Source organism: Pempheris klunzingeri, chromosome 8 (assembly GCF_042242105.1).
Source record: "Pempheris klunzingeri isolate RE-2024b chromosome 8, fPemKlu1.hap1, whole genome shotgun sequence".
Taxonomy (NCBI): Eukaryota; Metazoa; Chordata; class Actinopteri; order Acropomatiformes; family Pempheridae; genus Pempheris; species Pempheris klunzingeri.
The window spans coordinates 26,705,797-26,721,521 of record NC_092019.1 but is presented as its reverse complement, the minus strand read 5'-3'; the positions used below and the strand labels follow the sequence as shown (position 1 = coordinate 26,721,521).

Sequence of the window (15,725 nt, the reverse complement as noted above, 5' to 3'; positions counted from 1 at the left end):
TCAGCGGTTTGGAAGCTGAAGGAAGGGAAGCAGGACGTCCCTCTGTCTGTCCGTGGCACCGTGAGTACATGTCCGGCTAGTTTGGCCCCCAGGCTGGCAGTGTGCTTGTGAGCGGCCCCAGGAGGCCCCGTGCCTCGGTGTGGCTCCACTGTCCCGCCCCGCTGCTTCACTGCCTCCTGCCGGGCTCCAGAGCAGGTGTTTTCCAGGGGTTTGGCTCACTCCTCACTAACACTTCTCTACTTCTCAGAACAAACGGGTCTTTATCTCGACAGAACACCAAACAGAAAGAGGTTAGAGAAAACCACACTCACTAATATAACTAATCTCACTAATAATATCGTCCCACTGGTGGGAATGGTGCGAGCATTCGTGCGTGGTGCGTTCAGGGGCAGTAGGAAATCCCTCTACTCAAATCACGGAAACATAAGCCGTGCATTGGAATTGCAAAAGGCAGCAGTGCAGCATTCACACCGCATTTTCTCCAGAAATTGCACTTTCTAGTTAAGAAATGCTGTCCAGCTTTAGAGATGGAATCAGTGATCCTGATGGCCTCTAATCTAGTTTGTATACTGCTCTAGTCTCATGGTGTAACACTGCTGTGTATGTGGCTGTGTACCATTCTGGAATTAGCTTTAAGGAATTATGAAATCTGAGGTTTGGTTCTGACAATACTGCCAAAGCACCACTTTGAGCACCCAGCTTTTCTTTCTTGATTTATGTTGCACTACCTTTATCTCCCACTCTCCTCTGCACTGCAGTCCTTATCGGTGCTTCTCAACTTGTCAGAGAGCCGCAGACAGTTCAATTCAATTTCAATTCAATTCTATTTCTTCATTGTAAGTCGAGCAAACAACGAAACTGAACAGCTGGCTGAGCCAGGTTAAAGTGCACGCACTTGGTAAAAGTGCAGGAATGGCAGCATATCAGAGTGAGCAGTTGTTAAGAGCACAGATAGTGGTAGGAGATGCGGTGGTGGCCAGGGTGGGAAGAGTCTCTAATGATGTTCCTGGCTCTTTTGAGGTAGCGTGAGGCAGCAATGTCCTCCAGACAGACACATCTCCAGTGACACATGGGAGCCTCAGCTGACGAGCAGGAGCGTGGCCAGCAGGCTCACAGCTCATTCATATCCACAGGATGCACTCTTGACAGGGACAGAAAACTGTTCATCTGTACTGAACGATTCCCACCTGTGAACTCACGAGCAGCACCCCATGCCTGACAGAACCAGAAACAATGCAGTGACCAGTGAAGGGCTGTCTTAGTAGGGTTACCACGCTCTATAGTAAACTTAAACCTGCAGTGCACCTCACTTCAGGCTCATACCTGTTGTTGGGGTGCTACTAGAATATGTTTGGTTCAAAGAATGTCGATAACACCTTTCTTCTTCTGGCCAATTTATACAAACTATTTCTATAAACTACTTTTTGTTTGGTGTCCTAAATTCTCGATTCTTATGTTGGTTATCTAAATACCCAAATTAGCTTTTTACTTGGGAGGAGACTTTAACATTGCTTTAGGTCGCTCTGCAGATAGTACAAATAATTCTTCGTCTCTTAACCTTCTTTCTTACATCTTTGATGCAAAAAAATCAGTTTCGATATATGGAAAAAAAATCGGAACCTTAAACTTTATACGTGGAGTAATAAAGCTTGCACTGCTACTCACACACACTATTGGTTAATCTCCGACGGTACAGACCATTATTAGTCAGCTCTGGTCAGTAAGTGTGAGCTGCTCGCTCTCAATAATTGCAACTGTCCCTCTATTTCTAACATTCTTGTGAAAGATTCAGTCACCTATCTGGAATTGTTCACAAAAACAATCAATCAATCAATCTTTATTTATATAGCACCAATTCATAACAAGTGTTATCTCCAGACTCTTTCCATAAAGAGCAGGTCTAGTCCAAACTCTTTAATTAGAGAGAGACCCAACGATTCAGGAATTCAACATGAAGGATTCAGGACTCCCCACATGAGCAGCATCAGATATTAGAAATCTAACGAAGTGATTTCATTTACTGAAAGATGGAGAAGAAATGGACAGAGGACAGTCCTTACTCAGAGTCTGGGGGTGTTGAGAGACACCAGGGACACATTTGTGTTGAAAAGACATTAACAGTCCATTTTTATAACATGTCCTCTTTGATCAGTGCTGTTTGAATGCGTTTGGTGGGGCTTCAATGTAATAGAAGTTCATTTATCTGGAAGAGTTCTGTACTCCAGCTGTGGTGAGGCTGAGTACACTTCCTAGTTTTTCTGACACGTTTTTGTAGGAACGTAACTTGTCTGTGTCTGTAGGCTGCAGCCATGCTGACCTGTGAAATCTGTGCTGAGGAAATAATGTTGGAGGAGGACATGAAGACGCATCTCCTTCTCAGCCACCTGGAAAATGACATGCACTGCCCCCTGTGCTCCCTGTCAGGAGTGTCCTACGATGAACTCTGCCTCCACATCAGCTCTACACATCCAGAGAAGCAGCACGGTGCGCAGGATCCAGCTCACCTCGCATCCCCCTCTGGCTGCTGTGCTGCAACAATCAGTGTAACTGAGAGTGAGAAGCCCCCAACAGCCCCAGAGTTATCATCTCAGTCCAGCTCTGGTGGGGACAGTTGTGATACAGCTGGAGAAGCAACACCCACAGCTGCCCCTGGTGTTGCCACACACAGGTCACTGCAACCTACAAAGAAGAGGACACCAGAAAGCAGGGGTTCGTCACCTGAGGACACTGCGCCCATCACCTCTACAGTGACAGCACAGGGCCAGGGTCGATCTGAGCAAAGCAAAGCCAAACAGAAGCGGCTGTCTTTACCAGGAAAAGGTGATTCAAGTTTTTCAAGCTTTATTTCAAACTTTAAAGTCACCATTCACTCGAGTTGTCCTGTATTTTTTCAGAGAGGGTGTTCTCCTGCCCCATGTGTGCGCTGGTGTGCAGCAGCTGTTTCAGCCTGCAGGAGCATGTGGAGTTACATCTGCAGGAACAGAGTTCAGCTCAAGGTAACTTTTCTGCCTCTGAGATTTGCATCATTGCTGCCTTGTTCAGAACACTGTGTTCTGTCACCTGTTGTCATCGGCACATGTTTTATCTGTACCATCTTGTCAAATTTCTCACGTGGCACAAACAAGTTCCACAAATACCAACCCAATCAGCAGAGCTTAAACGAGATAGAAGAGTTTATTGTTTCTTAAAATGAAGACACCCTAAACCATACATGAGTACATCATGTGTCTTTGCTCACTTTTGACTGTTTGTTCAGGGTCAGAACTGGAGCTGTGCTCACCATCAGCCAGCAGTCCACTGGGTGTGTCTGCTGGTCTCCTCTGACAGCACAACTTGTCATGGCAGCCAGTAGTATGTGTAACAACAAAGTTACACGGTATGTTCAGTGTCTTCTGTCGTACAAGACACAACAGAACTGTACAAAGCAATTGTTTTCTGTACCAGTGACACATGTTATCCATGCGTGCAGTGTGGATCTAAGGAAGGCAGTGTCAGTGTGTCTGCAATATAATAGAATGTCTGAAATATCTCAGGCCTGTTGGTCAACTCCCATCAGCCTCAGCTGTACTTAGTGTCTGGTGCTAAGATGGTGACAAAAGTAAACATTCTAATTGCTTAACAGCATGCTAGCATTGGAGATTAGCATTCAGCTCAAAGCATTGATGTGCCTAAGGTACGGCCTTACAGAGCCACGAGCTTGTGGGTAGCTTGGTTACAGTCTGGTCTGCAGACAGATCTCCCCCTGGCCCAGGAGAATGCACATACAGTAGCTCTTTCAATATGCAACAGTCAATATTTTTAATATTAAAAACATGCCTTATTTTACTGTAAAGCTGGTCCTGGCGTCACCCTGATCCAGCATCCACTCAGCTCTGTCTCTGAGTTTCCTGAAATAAATCATTTCAATCAATCAATCAATCAATCTTTATTTATAGAGCACTAATTCATAACAGCGTTATCTCAAGACTCTTTCCATAAAGAGCAGGTCTAGACCAAACTCTTTAATTAGAGAGAGACCCAACGATTCAGGAATTCAACATGAAGGATTCAAGAATCCCCACATGAGCAGCATCAGATATTAGATTAGGACACAGTGGCAGGAAGAACTCCCCTTTTTGTTTTTTCTGCACGTCAAATTGTTCAGAATCTTTGTGATGCTGACAACCACAGTATTGTTTTAAATGTGGTCTTTTATTTCACTGAATTACTTTCAAATACTAAAGAAACCTTTGTGATTTGCCTTCTCTCAAACTGGAGGATTTATGAGTCTCAAGGCTGCATAACCCTGGAACATTTTGTTTTCTTGATGACGTGGGATCTCTAAAATGTAGAAAATGATAGAAAAGAAAAACCATGGAGCTTCAGCAGCTATAAAACATATTCTGGTTTGTTCACCACTTTTTTCTTTACTACATAATTCCACGTGTTCCTTCATAGTTTTGATGTCTTCAATATTAATCTAAAATGTAGAAAATAGTAGAAATAAAGAAAAAACATGGAGCTTCAGTGGCCAAATATGGCTCACCAAGGCATATTGTTAAGTCTCTGCCACTATCACCATTTTAACAAGCTGAGGTGGTCATAATCCTCAACCATAACACGTGTGCATGAGTGTCATAGTGATAATCCAAACAAGCCCAAGTTAAAACGCACATTTTGTTTCCAGGTGAGGTCCCAAATGCTTGGCAGCATGGGCTATGGGTAAAATCCCTGTGAACCATCTTAATCCCTCTCAGTAAATCCACATGGGATTACCTATATACTACCCACTTGTACATTCCATTTCTCCTTGTGAACCTTTACCCACTTGGTACCTACTAATCCCAACTAAAACTCATATGAGGCTCATATGCACATGCTGGCTGGCCAGTAGAAACACTCGGTGACAGACAGACAGCAGGCAGCGCTATCGTTGCTGACACACAGCGTGTTTGTGTGAGTTAAACAGGCCAAACATGTCTGTCTGTTTGTCTTTACTAACAGACAGACACTAACCAGTAGAAACATGAATTAGGAGTCATATGAATGAAATTGATGATAGAATCAACAGATAATTCAGGTCAGAGATTCTGAAAAAGAGGAAATGGGCAGGGCACCTACTTTACCGTGTTTCAGCAACCCTGCTAGTCAAGCTTCAGTTAAGCTTTATGATACCTCAGTAACCATGGTAACAGTAGAGTAGAATTGCAGGAGCATGGATGTGAGCACTGGGTCTCTTTCTTATTTGAAGTACTGTGTTTGCTGTAACTGGAGTTTCCAATCTGTTTTGCAGGAGAGAAGAGATTTGAGTGCCCTCTGTGCTCTGTCGACTGCAGTGACAGCTTCACCCTGCAGGAACATGTGGAACTGCATTTAGACCATGCAGCAGCTGTTAGCTCTGCAGGTGGGCATAGATTTATATCATTCACTCAGTTCCCTGGACTGAACTTTAAAAGCTTTTCTGCTCTAATTTAAAGTGCCACTCAAATGTTAGGACACACCTTCTCATTCGGTGGTTTTTCATTATTCTCTACATAGTAGATTAATATTGAAGACGATTAATATAGATTAATATTGAAGACATCAAAACTATGAAGGAACACATTTGGAATTATCTAGTGTTTAACAAACCAGAATATGTTTTATATTTTAGATTCTTCAGAGTAGCAACCTTTTGCTGTGATGACAGCTTTGCACTCTTGGCATTCTTTCAATCATCTTCATGAGGTCCAGGTGACGACCTCATGAATACAATCTACAAATCTACAATGTAGAAAATAATAGAAATAGAGAAAAACCACTGAGTGAGAAGGTGTGTCCAGTCTTTGGACTGGTGGTGTTCATGTCTGACCTGGTGTACATTCGAATGAATCCTTCTGAGCCTTTGGTTTGCTGTGTTGCTGCAGCCAGCCCTGGCTCAGACCTGAAGCTGGCCAGACGGCTTCAGCAGGAGGAGGAACAGAGGAGGCAAACGGAGGAGGCCCAACAGGAGAGAGAGGAGTTCAAGAAGCTGCAGGTCTGGATCCACTGCAGAACAGTGCCGACTGTACCTGTTTAGGCAGTGATGCTTTTTTGTAGGATTTCAAATGAATTAGTGACTCTAAGGTTGAAGTGCTAACTCGCAGCTTTTATTAGGGCTTTTACATCCGTACTGGGTGAACAGTGTATGATTTTAGTGGCCTGCAGGCCTGTTCCAGCATTTGGGGTACTACCTATAAGGACCCAGTATGGGCATGTGAAAGTCAGGGCTTTACCCTTATGGTCATTCTTTTATTTCAGTGTGTTTGTGTAATGAGCCAAACACACTGACTGTGTTTTACCTCAATAAACATAGATTCACTGCCTCTCATACACCCACACACACACTTTACCCACAAATACCCTCATCTAATCCAATCTAATCACAATCATCACATATATACTGCAACTGCTTTATGATTTTGTCTGTTAATTATGCTTCTTATTTTTTCTCCTCACTGCTTTGTTTTTGTTATATAAGGCCATATCCACCAATGGAGCTGAGGAATACATTTCAAAATAAAAGCTGATGTTGTCATTGATCCATATGTTAGCATGATTCTGTTGCGTGCGTGTTGTCGGAACCCTGTGATGTTTGTGTTTGAGTGCGTTAGGACATGTTTGGGGGTCTGTGCACTTTCAGTCTTTCACAAGGCTCCAGTGTACTGACCTGAGCTGTGTTGTATGTCGTTTGTGCAGAGGCAGTTTGGTCTGGACAGTAGAGGGGGCTACCGCAGCCAGATGGAGAGGACCATGGAGAGAGCTGTGGCCAGGGGTGTCATGGCCCCCAGCGAGTTTCATTGTAAGAGGGCTGAAATGATGGAGAGTCTGTCCTCAGGGGTTGATGATGGCAGAGCCAGAACTCAAGGTAACCACTGCATCATTTAAAGGAATACATCAGCGTTTCATTAGCCATCTCTGAAAGACAGAGGCCTCAGTTTCTTCATAGTCTAACATTACAATAATAAAACAAGTGATTTCTTAGCCTTTAAGAAATGAGTGCAATTCCTTCAGTAGTCTGTGTGGAGCTGAGACAGAGCTGTCCCTGCTGATTCAAAACCACACCCTTGGCTATTTTGTTAAATTTCACTCTTAATTCCCTACGCCCTACTGCTGGACACAGTCACAGCAAATCTAAAATGTTGCCAAAGGAGTGGTGGTGCTTCATGTTTGCAGGTGCAATACATCTCGGATGTGCATGGAAACATGAATGTAGGGTTTTACAGTCCATTTCCACTCCAATTCAATGTTCTCTGTAAATCCAATGTTTGTCCTGCTCACTGCCTTTACAACATGGGCCACAGTGGACTACAACCAGACAGTAAAGTGAAACCCTCAGATGGTTAACACATTTCTGGCCCCACAGTAAATGGAACCATGTGTTAGAAGCCACCCACATTGAGCCTGGGTCTGTTCAAGGTTTCTTCCTGTTAAAGGGGAGTTCTTCCTGCCACTGCTGCTCATGTGGGGATTCTTGAATCCTTAATGTTGAATTCCTGAATCGTTGGGTCTCTCTCTAATTAAAGAGTTTGGTCTAGATCTGCTCTTCATGGAAAGAGTCTTAGTTTAATTTTATCTTACATTAGTCAAGTCAACATGATTCGACAATACACAGAATCGTTCACCCAAAGAGCACACCAGAGAAGTGACCCAAAAACAAAAAGATGACTCGCCCAATACACAGCCACAGTCATGATCCTCACTGCATATTTTGCTGTGATTCTGGCAGCAGTTGAAAGCGAGATGAAGATGTGAAGATGCCACAAAAGAAAGTCCCAATGCTCACAGCAGGTGGACACAAGGCTGACAGAGACTGAAATAAAAGGCTTGAGTTTTGAAGATGATTGTGAGGTGGATGAAGAGAACTGCATTCACTAGTTTACTAAAGTTCAGTGCAAGATCGAATATATATATATATAATATAAGTGTTTTTCCATATTGGCTTACAGGGTCTACGTCCTTCGCAAAAGTGACAACAGTATTTTCTTAGTTACTGTTTGTCTGACTGTTTGAAGGAAGCGGTGCTGTTTTTGAATGATGCTGTAAAGAACAGTTGCTGCACTTGGGTTGAACATTCTGATGGTTCAGGAACTTTTGTGCAAGTATCAATATTACAGCGATTTCTTCTTGGTTATTAAGGTTAAAAACAAAGATTGACTTTGTTGTTGGCTTCCAACAAATCAGTTTATTCCAGTAAGTCAGTGTATTGCTGTGTTTGCGAGGAAATTTCATGAGGAATTTAGAGTTCTTATAAATGTCACAGAGCTTTAGACCGGTATGAAAATGAAGCATAACACAATATCCATGATCACTAGTTTGATCACTTCTGGTATCAGTGAGTTCTTGAAATGAAGGTGTTAAAGATGCACTATGTCTGGTACCTTTTTCTGTCTTAGTGAAAATGAGCAGTTTCCATTCTTTTTAAAACTTAACTTTAAAAGGGATCAGGCTGCCAGTTCCCTGAAAAAGGAGGTCATACCTCAGTAGAATCAGAATCAGAATCAGAATTACTTTAAGAAAAACAATAACCTGATGATGGTTGATGTTCCTCCCTGTTTCTTCTCACAGGCCCAACATGTTCCTGGTTTATCCTTAACCAGTTCTTCAACATTCCCTCAGCTTTCACAAAATGTTCTGTTAGTCTCTAATCTTTGTGTGGTTTTGGGGATGGGCTGCTTGTGTGTGTGTGTGTGTGTGTGTGTGTGTGTGTGTGTGTGTGCTTTATTCAGTTTACAAACTACTGTCAGCTCTTCAGTTCCAGTTCAAGTGATGCAACAAGTCAGTGAGTGAGGCAAGCAGAGGGAGAACTGAAGGCCTGGATCAGTTTATGTCGTGTCGTTGGGATAATTGTCATTCTGACAATGTGGTGGCTGCTTATTAGCCTCATTTGTGACCTCTCATATTAATTTGTTGTCCTCTCACTTCATGTTCTTTGTGTAAATCTTTGTTTAAATGTATTCATTATTATCATGGGAGGCCTTTTATGCCTGTTTTCAATAGGAGAGAGAGAGAGAGAGAGAGAGAGAGAGAGAGACTCAGACTCAGACTCAGACTCAGACCAGGGATGTTGTGGTTCATGTCCATGTCTTAACCTTGAGTCACAGCAGCGCCTGCCCTATCAAAAAAACTGTCCAGCCACAGGGCCAGGTAAAGGCTGGAGTCTTCCTCCACGTGTTAATAAAAAGTCAGTGGGTCTTTAAAAAACCTCTGAGCCACAGACGATGGCACCTGGTTGAACTGTTCAGCTGAGTAACGCTGCTAAACCGCTGCTGAGATGCACTTGTCTCACGTGCACTTGTCCCCTCTCTGTGTAGGTGTGCTCCGAGCCTTGTATGAGTACTATCAGACTGAGTGCAGAGACTGCGTCCATGTGTGGCTGAGTGCTGACACCGACCACTACTGCTCCTCAGCGGGGGACAGAGGCTGGGGCTGTGGATACAGAAACTTCCAGATGCTCCTCTCCTCTCTACACAGAATAGACACGTATGCTCCCCACCTACAAGGTACACAATCACTCTGCAGAATATCTGAACAGGAAAGAGTCTATGTTGTATGAATCTGAAGTAAATCTATGGAAATGAAAAGGAAATTAGTTTTGTTAGTATATTTATTATACTGTTTTTTTGTTGTTCATGACATGACTTATGTATTTTTTCTACAGTGATTGTGGACAGCACTGTCTGATGGCTGTTAAAATGACAAAATGAAGCCATTGTGAGAGCAGACCAGTATCAGTTCTGTTTTTACAACAGTAAAATTAGTGCAGTGTCTTTGTTTTTGGTACCTCTGGGCATTTGGGTTCGCTGTGCAAATGCAGCTAGTTAGACAAGTGTTGGGTGATTGATGAAGGTCAGGTGTGTGTGATGACAGCTGTGCTATTTACTCACAGCACGTCCTGTTCTTGTTCTGCTTTCTGGTCTGGTGACACTGTTGTCATAGAGATTAGTATCGCTCCCTGTTTCTTGTAGTCTTCCTCCTATTGGATTGTTGATACTGCTGTTGATACTAAAACAAAAGCACTCTTTGCCATTTTGATGACACGCTCCAATGCAGCTGACCTGGAACCTTCAGAGACTGATCTGAGCCAACATGGACAATGAACTACCTTAGAAGTAGAGTACAACAGGAAAAACGTTGTGAAGGGTTTTTGGTTTCGTTTGCACCTGCACATATTTCAATTCAATTCAATTCAATTTTATTTGTATAGCCCAATATCACAACAGAGTGTCTCATAGTGCTTTACAAAGTTCACTGAAGTTGTTTGTACTGATTGACACCCTCCTCGTGCTCCAGAGAAGGCCATGCCCAACATCCCTCAGGTACAGAAAATGATTGAGGAGGCTTGGAAAGAAGGACTTGATCCACAGGGTGCATCCCACTTCAACCAGCGGCTGCAGGGAACTAGTGCATGGATCGGAGCCACGGAGATCTTCACCCTCCTCACTTCCCTCAGAGTCAGGTGAGAGCTCTGGCTGAGTAGTTCACACATTACCTGGAAGCTGTTGGTTCAATGACAGGTGTAATTAGTCATAATTAGAGCTGCTTCCTGCCATAAAACCAATGTATTCAATTTATCTGCCACTATTTTGGTATTTGATGTAGTTCAGTTTCAGTAATTAGTAAAACTTCAAAATGTGAGTATTTGTTGCAGGTCTGTGTGTGAACTGAATATCTGGGTTTTGTACTGCTGGTCAGACGAGGCAGGACATTTGAAAAGATCTTTTTTGGCTCTTAGAATATTAGAACCATTTCTTGACATTTCATAGACTAAACATTTAATCGATGAATCGAGGAAAGACTCTTCAGAATAATCAACATGAAAAATGGTGTGCAGCCTTACTTCAGACCACAGAGGTCATTGGTGCGTCAGTGAACCTGCTCAGATTGGAGTTTAACCACACAGTTTGGAGCTTTTGTCATATTGTTCACACTGTGCTAACAAAGTTGGCATGCAAATAATGGATGGGCCTTTAGCGGGCAGATCAGGAACATTTGAATTTTATTTTTTTCATTTATTGCTTAGTCAGTCAGATGTACACGATCATGTTCACAGAAGTGTCTTGGATAAAACCGTTCATATACTTGGACAAAACATTCAGTAAGCCTAGGTGTTAGGTCCTTGGGCTATGCAGCACATTCCTTCCACACCACTAAAAGTAGATGCAGACTCACAGGATCTGCAGGGTTCTGTGGGAAAAACGTCATCCTCAGCATGAAGAGGCAGATAGCAGCAGGTTTCACCTGACCTCAGAGCAGTAAGTCAGAGAGAGAGAGAGGCAACCAGTGTACTAACAGCTACTAACTATAGTGCTGCCAGTAGGAATGGGACTAATGATTGTGAGAGCTAGGAGTGCCAACCAGGGATTAAATGTACAACAGGTGATTAGATGTAACAATGAAGTATAAAACAGATTTAGTTCAAGTTGAAATGCCAAGACGCTGTCATGACACACTTATGTAACAGTGTAAACAACCACTAAAATAACTCGATGAGTACGAAGCACAATAGTCGGCATACATCTGAACTAAAGCACAGTCATGATGTCACGCCCCCCTGATCCTGATGATATGACCAGACCGATGGAAGAGCTCAGGTACAATGGTAAATGGTCTGTATCTGTACAGCACCTTTCTAGTCATTTCAACTTCTCAGCACTTTTACACACATCATTCATTCAGGAGGGATGTAATTTGGAGGAGACTGTTCTTTCACACACATTCACACACTGAAGCTGCTTCAGGAGCAAGTTGGGGTTCAGTGTCTTGCCCAAGGACTCATAGGAGCTGGGGATCGAACTCCCGACCCTCTGATTGACTCTACCACTGAGCCACAGCCGGTACAACAAACTACAGAAACATTTTAATGAAAAAATAAAGAAGTAATGTTGACACTGAGCACTGGCTGTGTTTTCAGGGCACGCATCATCGACTTCCACCAGCCGACGGGCCCCAATAACACCCACCCCCAGCTGTTTGACTGGGTGAGTCAGTACTTCAGGCAGTCCAGTAGGAGCAGCAGGCTGCCCCCCAGGCTCATCCACACCTCCCTGCCCCCGCTTTACCTGCAGCACCAAGGTACGCAGCAGCATGGGTTGGTAGGTTGGTAGAGCAGATCTGCAGATCGTTTTCACTTTCCATCCTGTGATTGTAGTTGGGGCCACTGTACCTGCACATCTAGATCTTCAGTTAAGCGCTGACTGGAAAGCTCCACAGACCTCCTGACTTCTGCTTAATACGGTTTTTAAAGTGAGACTGAATAGTTGTGGGCATGATGATGTCATACCACCAATTATCTAGTGGCCCCCCTCTCTGCCTCTCTCTGTCCTCGCTCTCTTCCTTGTGCATCTTTTGAAATATTTTCAGAGACCTTTTTAGCCAGATAATCAGTTTGGTTTTAAGCAAGTTTCTCTTATCCCTTCACCACAAGGTTGAGTTCAAGTTTCGTGTCAATGTTTGGCGCCTGTGGCTCAGTGGTAGAGTGGGTCGTCCCTCAATCTGAAGGTCGGGGGTTCGATCCCCAGCTCCTATGGGTCAACATGTCGAAGTGTCCTTGGGCAAGACACTGAACCCCAACCTGCTCCTGAAGCAGCTTCAGTGTGTGAATGAGTATGAAAGAATAGTCTCCTCCTTACATTCCTCCTGTATGAATGGTGTGTGAATGGGTGAATGAGGATGTGATGTAAAGAGCTTTGACTAGTTGAAATAACTAGAAAGGTGCTACACAAATACAGACCATTTACCATTTCTGAAGTGAAGTTAGTGCAAGAGTCAGGTTGCTGAAATGAGGGCAGTGGGGGTGGGCTGTAGGAGAGCTCAGGTCTCACTCCTGTGCTGATTCCATTTATACCAGTTATCCATTTGTAAAGATGTTCTCATCTCTGCAAAGAGTTGAGGAATTAGATACTTAATCAGGTAGTTGGTTTCATGCTGATAATCCACTTGGTGCTGAGTGTCGGGGCAGAGTTCATCTCTTGGCAGGGGTAAGGACTACAAAAGGCTTTCAGCCTGTCAGTGGCTGTGGGATAACAATGGTGGTTGTTCTTTTGGTCCAGAGTAACACTTGTCAGCTGGATCAACTGGTGAATGGATTGCCTCCGAATTTGGTTCAGACATTCCTCTTTCCCTCCAGACGAAGTGTAATAACTGTGGTGCGCCTCTGACTTTTCATCTAGAGCCATCAAACCAATAGCTATGTCGTCAGCCTCTGCGCTCTTTTGTGTTTAGAGGGTGAAAATTATCTGATAGGAACCGGCACTGCCATTATGAGTGTGTTTACATTCTGACTTTAGCATTTACCTCTGTGTGTCTAAGCATGGCAGAGCTGGTAGCACAGGTTTAACCTCTTGACTTGTCATTTTATAAAACAGCTGCTCACTGTAGTTCTCATCAAGCGTAACTCTAACAGGAGAAAAGAATGAAAGAATTTGTTTTGGGACTATTTTCAGTGGTGGATTAATCTACATGTGGTGCTGTAGTGGGTGCTTATGGCAGCAGGACAGTGTGTGTGGCACTGAGTCAGAAGAAACTCCAGTGGTGATGAAGGGACAGGAGCTCTGAGGCTCAGAGAGAGCACACACACACACACACACACACACACAGACAGAGACAGACACACACACACACACACACACACACACACACACACACACACACACACACACACACACACACACACAGACAGAGACAGACACACACAGACAGACACACACACACACACAGACACACACACACACACACACACACACACACACACACACAGACAGAGACACACACACACACACACACACACACACACAGACAGAGACACACACAGACACAGACACACACACACACACAGACACACACACACACACACACACACAGACACAGGACTGTTAGTAGATCCATTCACTGCTGGTTTGGCTTTGGACATGACAATTGTTCGCTGTAATATCACCAGACTCGGGCTCAAATAGTCATGATGAGCTGTCTAAGGTGCCAGTCTGCGCTGAGCATAACAGTCAGAACTGTTGTTGGATGGTTGAACAGTGTCTTAACCCCCCCCCCCCCATACCATTCTGATGTTGAAGGGGGCTCTGTGTCTGACAATTTTTTGAGCCTTCTTTATACCAACAATCGGCGTCAGGCTGTGACTGCTCAGCTGTGTGTAGGTGAGACTTGTGTCTAGCTTTTTTGTTAGTCAACAATTTCTGTCTTGTTTCATATGAACAACCGAATGCAACACTGTGAATGTCTGTCCGTCTAAAAATTTTCAAATTTAAACAATATCACATCTCTCTCTATGTGAGAGCCGGTTTTTCATCCCACCTGGTGGCCATCCAGATCATTTACAATCATTCTGGCTTTTCAACACAGTCTGAAAACACGCTGTACAAACTAGCTGTTTTCCAGTATTACTGTCCACTGTTCCCTGGCCCCTCCCCTGACTTCAGCCCGTGTCCTCCTGCAGGTCACAGCCGTGCTATTGTGGGCTTGGAGCAGAGGAAGAATGGAAGCCTGTGCCTCTTGCTTCTGGATCCTGGCTCCTCGGCATCAGACACTAGGAAGTTGCTGAGCAGGGACACTGTCTCCACGGCCGTCCGCCACCTCCGGAAGTTCCCCGGCAGCCTGAAGCACAAACAGTACCAGGTGGTGGCAGCACAGGGCATGTTGTCTGCTGAGGAGAAACAGGTGAGCTGTTATGGAACAGAGCCGAGGTTTAGAGTGTTCCATCACTGTGATTCCATCCCAAGTCATTAGACAAAGAACACCTTGTTCTAGCTCTAGTCCATGAAGTAGAATTGGGTGAAGAGTGAGACTACAGCATGAATAAAGATAGATGTATCAGTATGTGTATCAGCACACTTTGCTTTGTCATTTGTTTGTGCAGATTAGCATCTTGACCTCCAGGACATTATGTGCTGAAAGGATCCCATGAACAGCGAGGCACTCCTCCTCTCTTCGTCTGCCTGTTTTTACTGTGAACTTCACTGGATTTCCTGCTTCAGGACTCGTTTAATGTGATCATTTGCTGCTACACCTTACTTACTAGTTTAGACGTTTTATTGTTTTAAATAAACTACATGCTTTCCATGTTGTCTAGCTCTTTACAGGTAGTAGTTAATGGGTAATATGTGAGGGAGGAAATGGAACAGAAGTCAAGTTTATTTAGTACAGCACTTTTCAGAGAACAAAGTCACACAGTGCTTCACAGGAAACAACAATAAAATACATAGGATAATATCATGAATAAGATCATAAAACAATAAAAGAAATGAACTTAATGGGAAGCCAGTTTAAAGAGAATAGGTTGGGTGTGATGTGAGTTGGTCTGTTGGACCTGGTTAACAGCCTTGCAGCAGCGTTGTGGACCCGTTGTAGGCGCTCCAGAGACGACTTGCTGAGGCAGATGAAAAGGGGATTACAGTAGTTCAACTAGGATGATATAAAAGCCTGAATAATCATCTGAAGCTCAGTTTGTGAAACAATTCACTTAAGTTGAGCAATGCTTCTTAAATGGAAGAAGCATGTCCTGTTCAATGATCTGATGTGTTGACCAAAAAACATGGCATGATCGATTATAACACACAGATTTCTAAGTTTGGATTGAACAGCTGAATAGAGGGGGCCAATACTGGGGTGATAAGGAGCTCAGTCTTGTCTGCATTTAACAGTAAAAAGTGATTTGCCATCCAGTCCTTAATGGCAGACAGACAGTTGTTTAAGACAATCAGTTTGTTAGACTCATC

At 43.7% G+C, this 15,725-nt stretch overlaps 1 protein-coding gene across 3 annotated transcripts; it reads left to right on the top strand.

The window, feature by feature from the left end:
• zufsp (zinc finger containing ubiquitin peptidase 1) lies at positions 1-15,085 on the top strand. Of its 3 annotated transcripts, none has more exons than XM_070835273.1 (11): positions 1-60; positions 2,301-2,820; positions 2,895-2,996; positions 5,273-5,383; positions 5,886-5,995; positions 6,697-6,865; positions 9,312-9,500; positions 10,291-10,456; positions 11,912-12,072; positions 14,447-14,667; positions 14,867-15,085. In XM_070835273.1, the coding sequence occupies exons 2-11, from the start codon at positions 2,310-2,312 to the stop codon at positions 14,912-14,914; spliced, it is 1,788 nt and encodes a 595-aa protein (XP_070691374.1). In that variant the 5' UTR covers positions 1-60; positions 2,301-2,309; the 3' UTR covers positions 14,915-15,085. The 3 variants fall into 3 exon arrangements, with proteins under 3 accessions (XP_070691374.1, XP_070691376.1, XP_070691375.1); XM_070835274.1 differs by lacking the exon at positions 1-60 and adding an exon at positions 72-290; XM_070835275.1 differs by lacking the exon at positions 5,273-5,383 and having other exon boundaries at positions 14,867-15,084.
• The last annotated feature ends 640 nt before the right edge of the window (positions 15,086-15,725 follow it).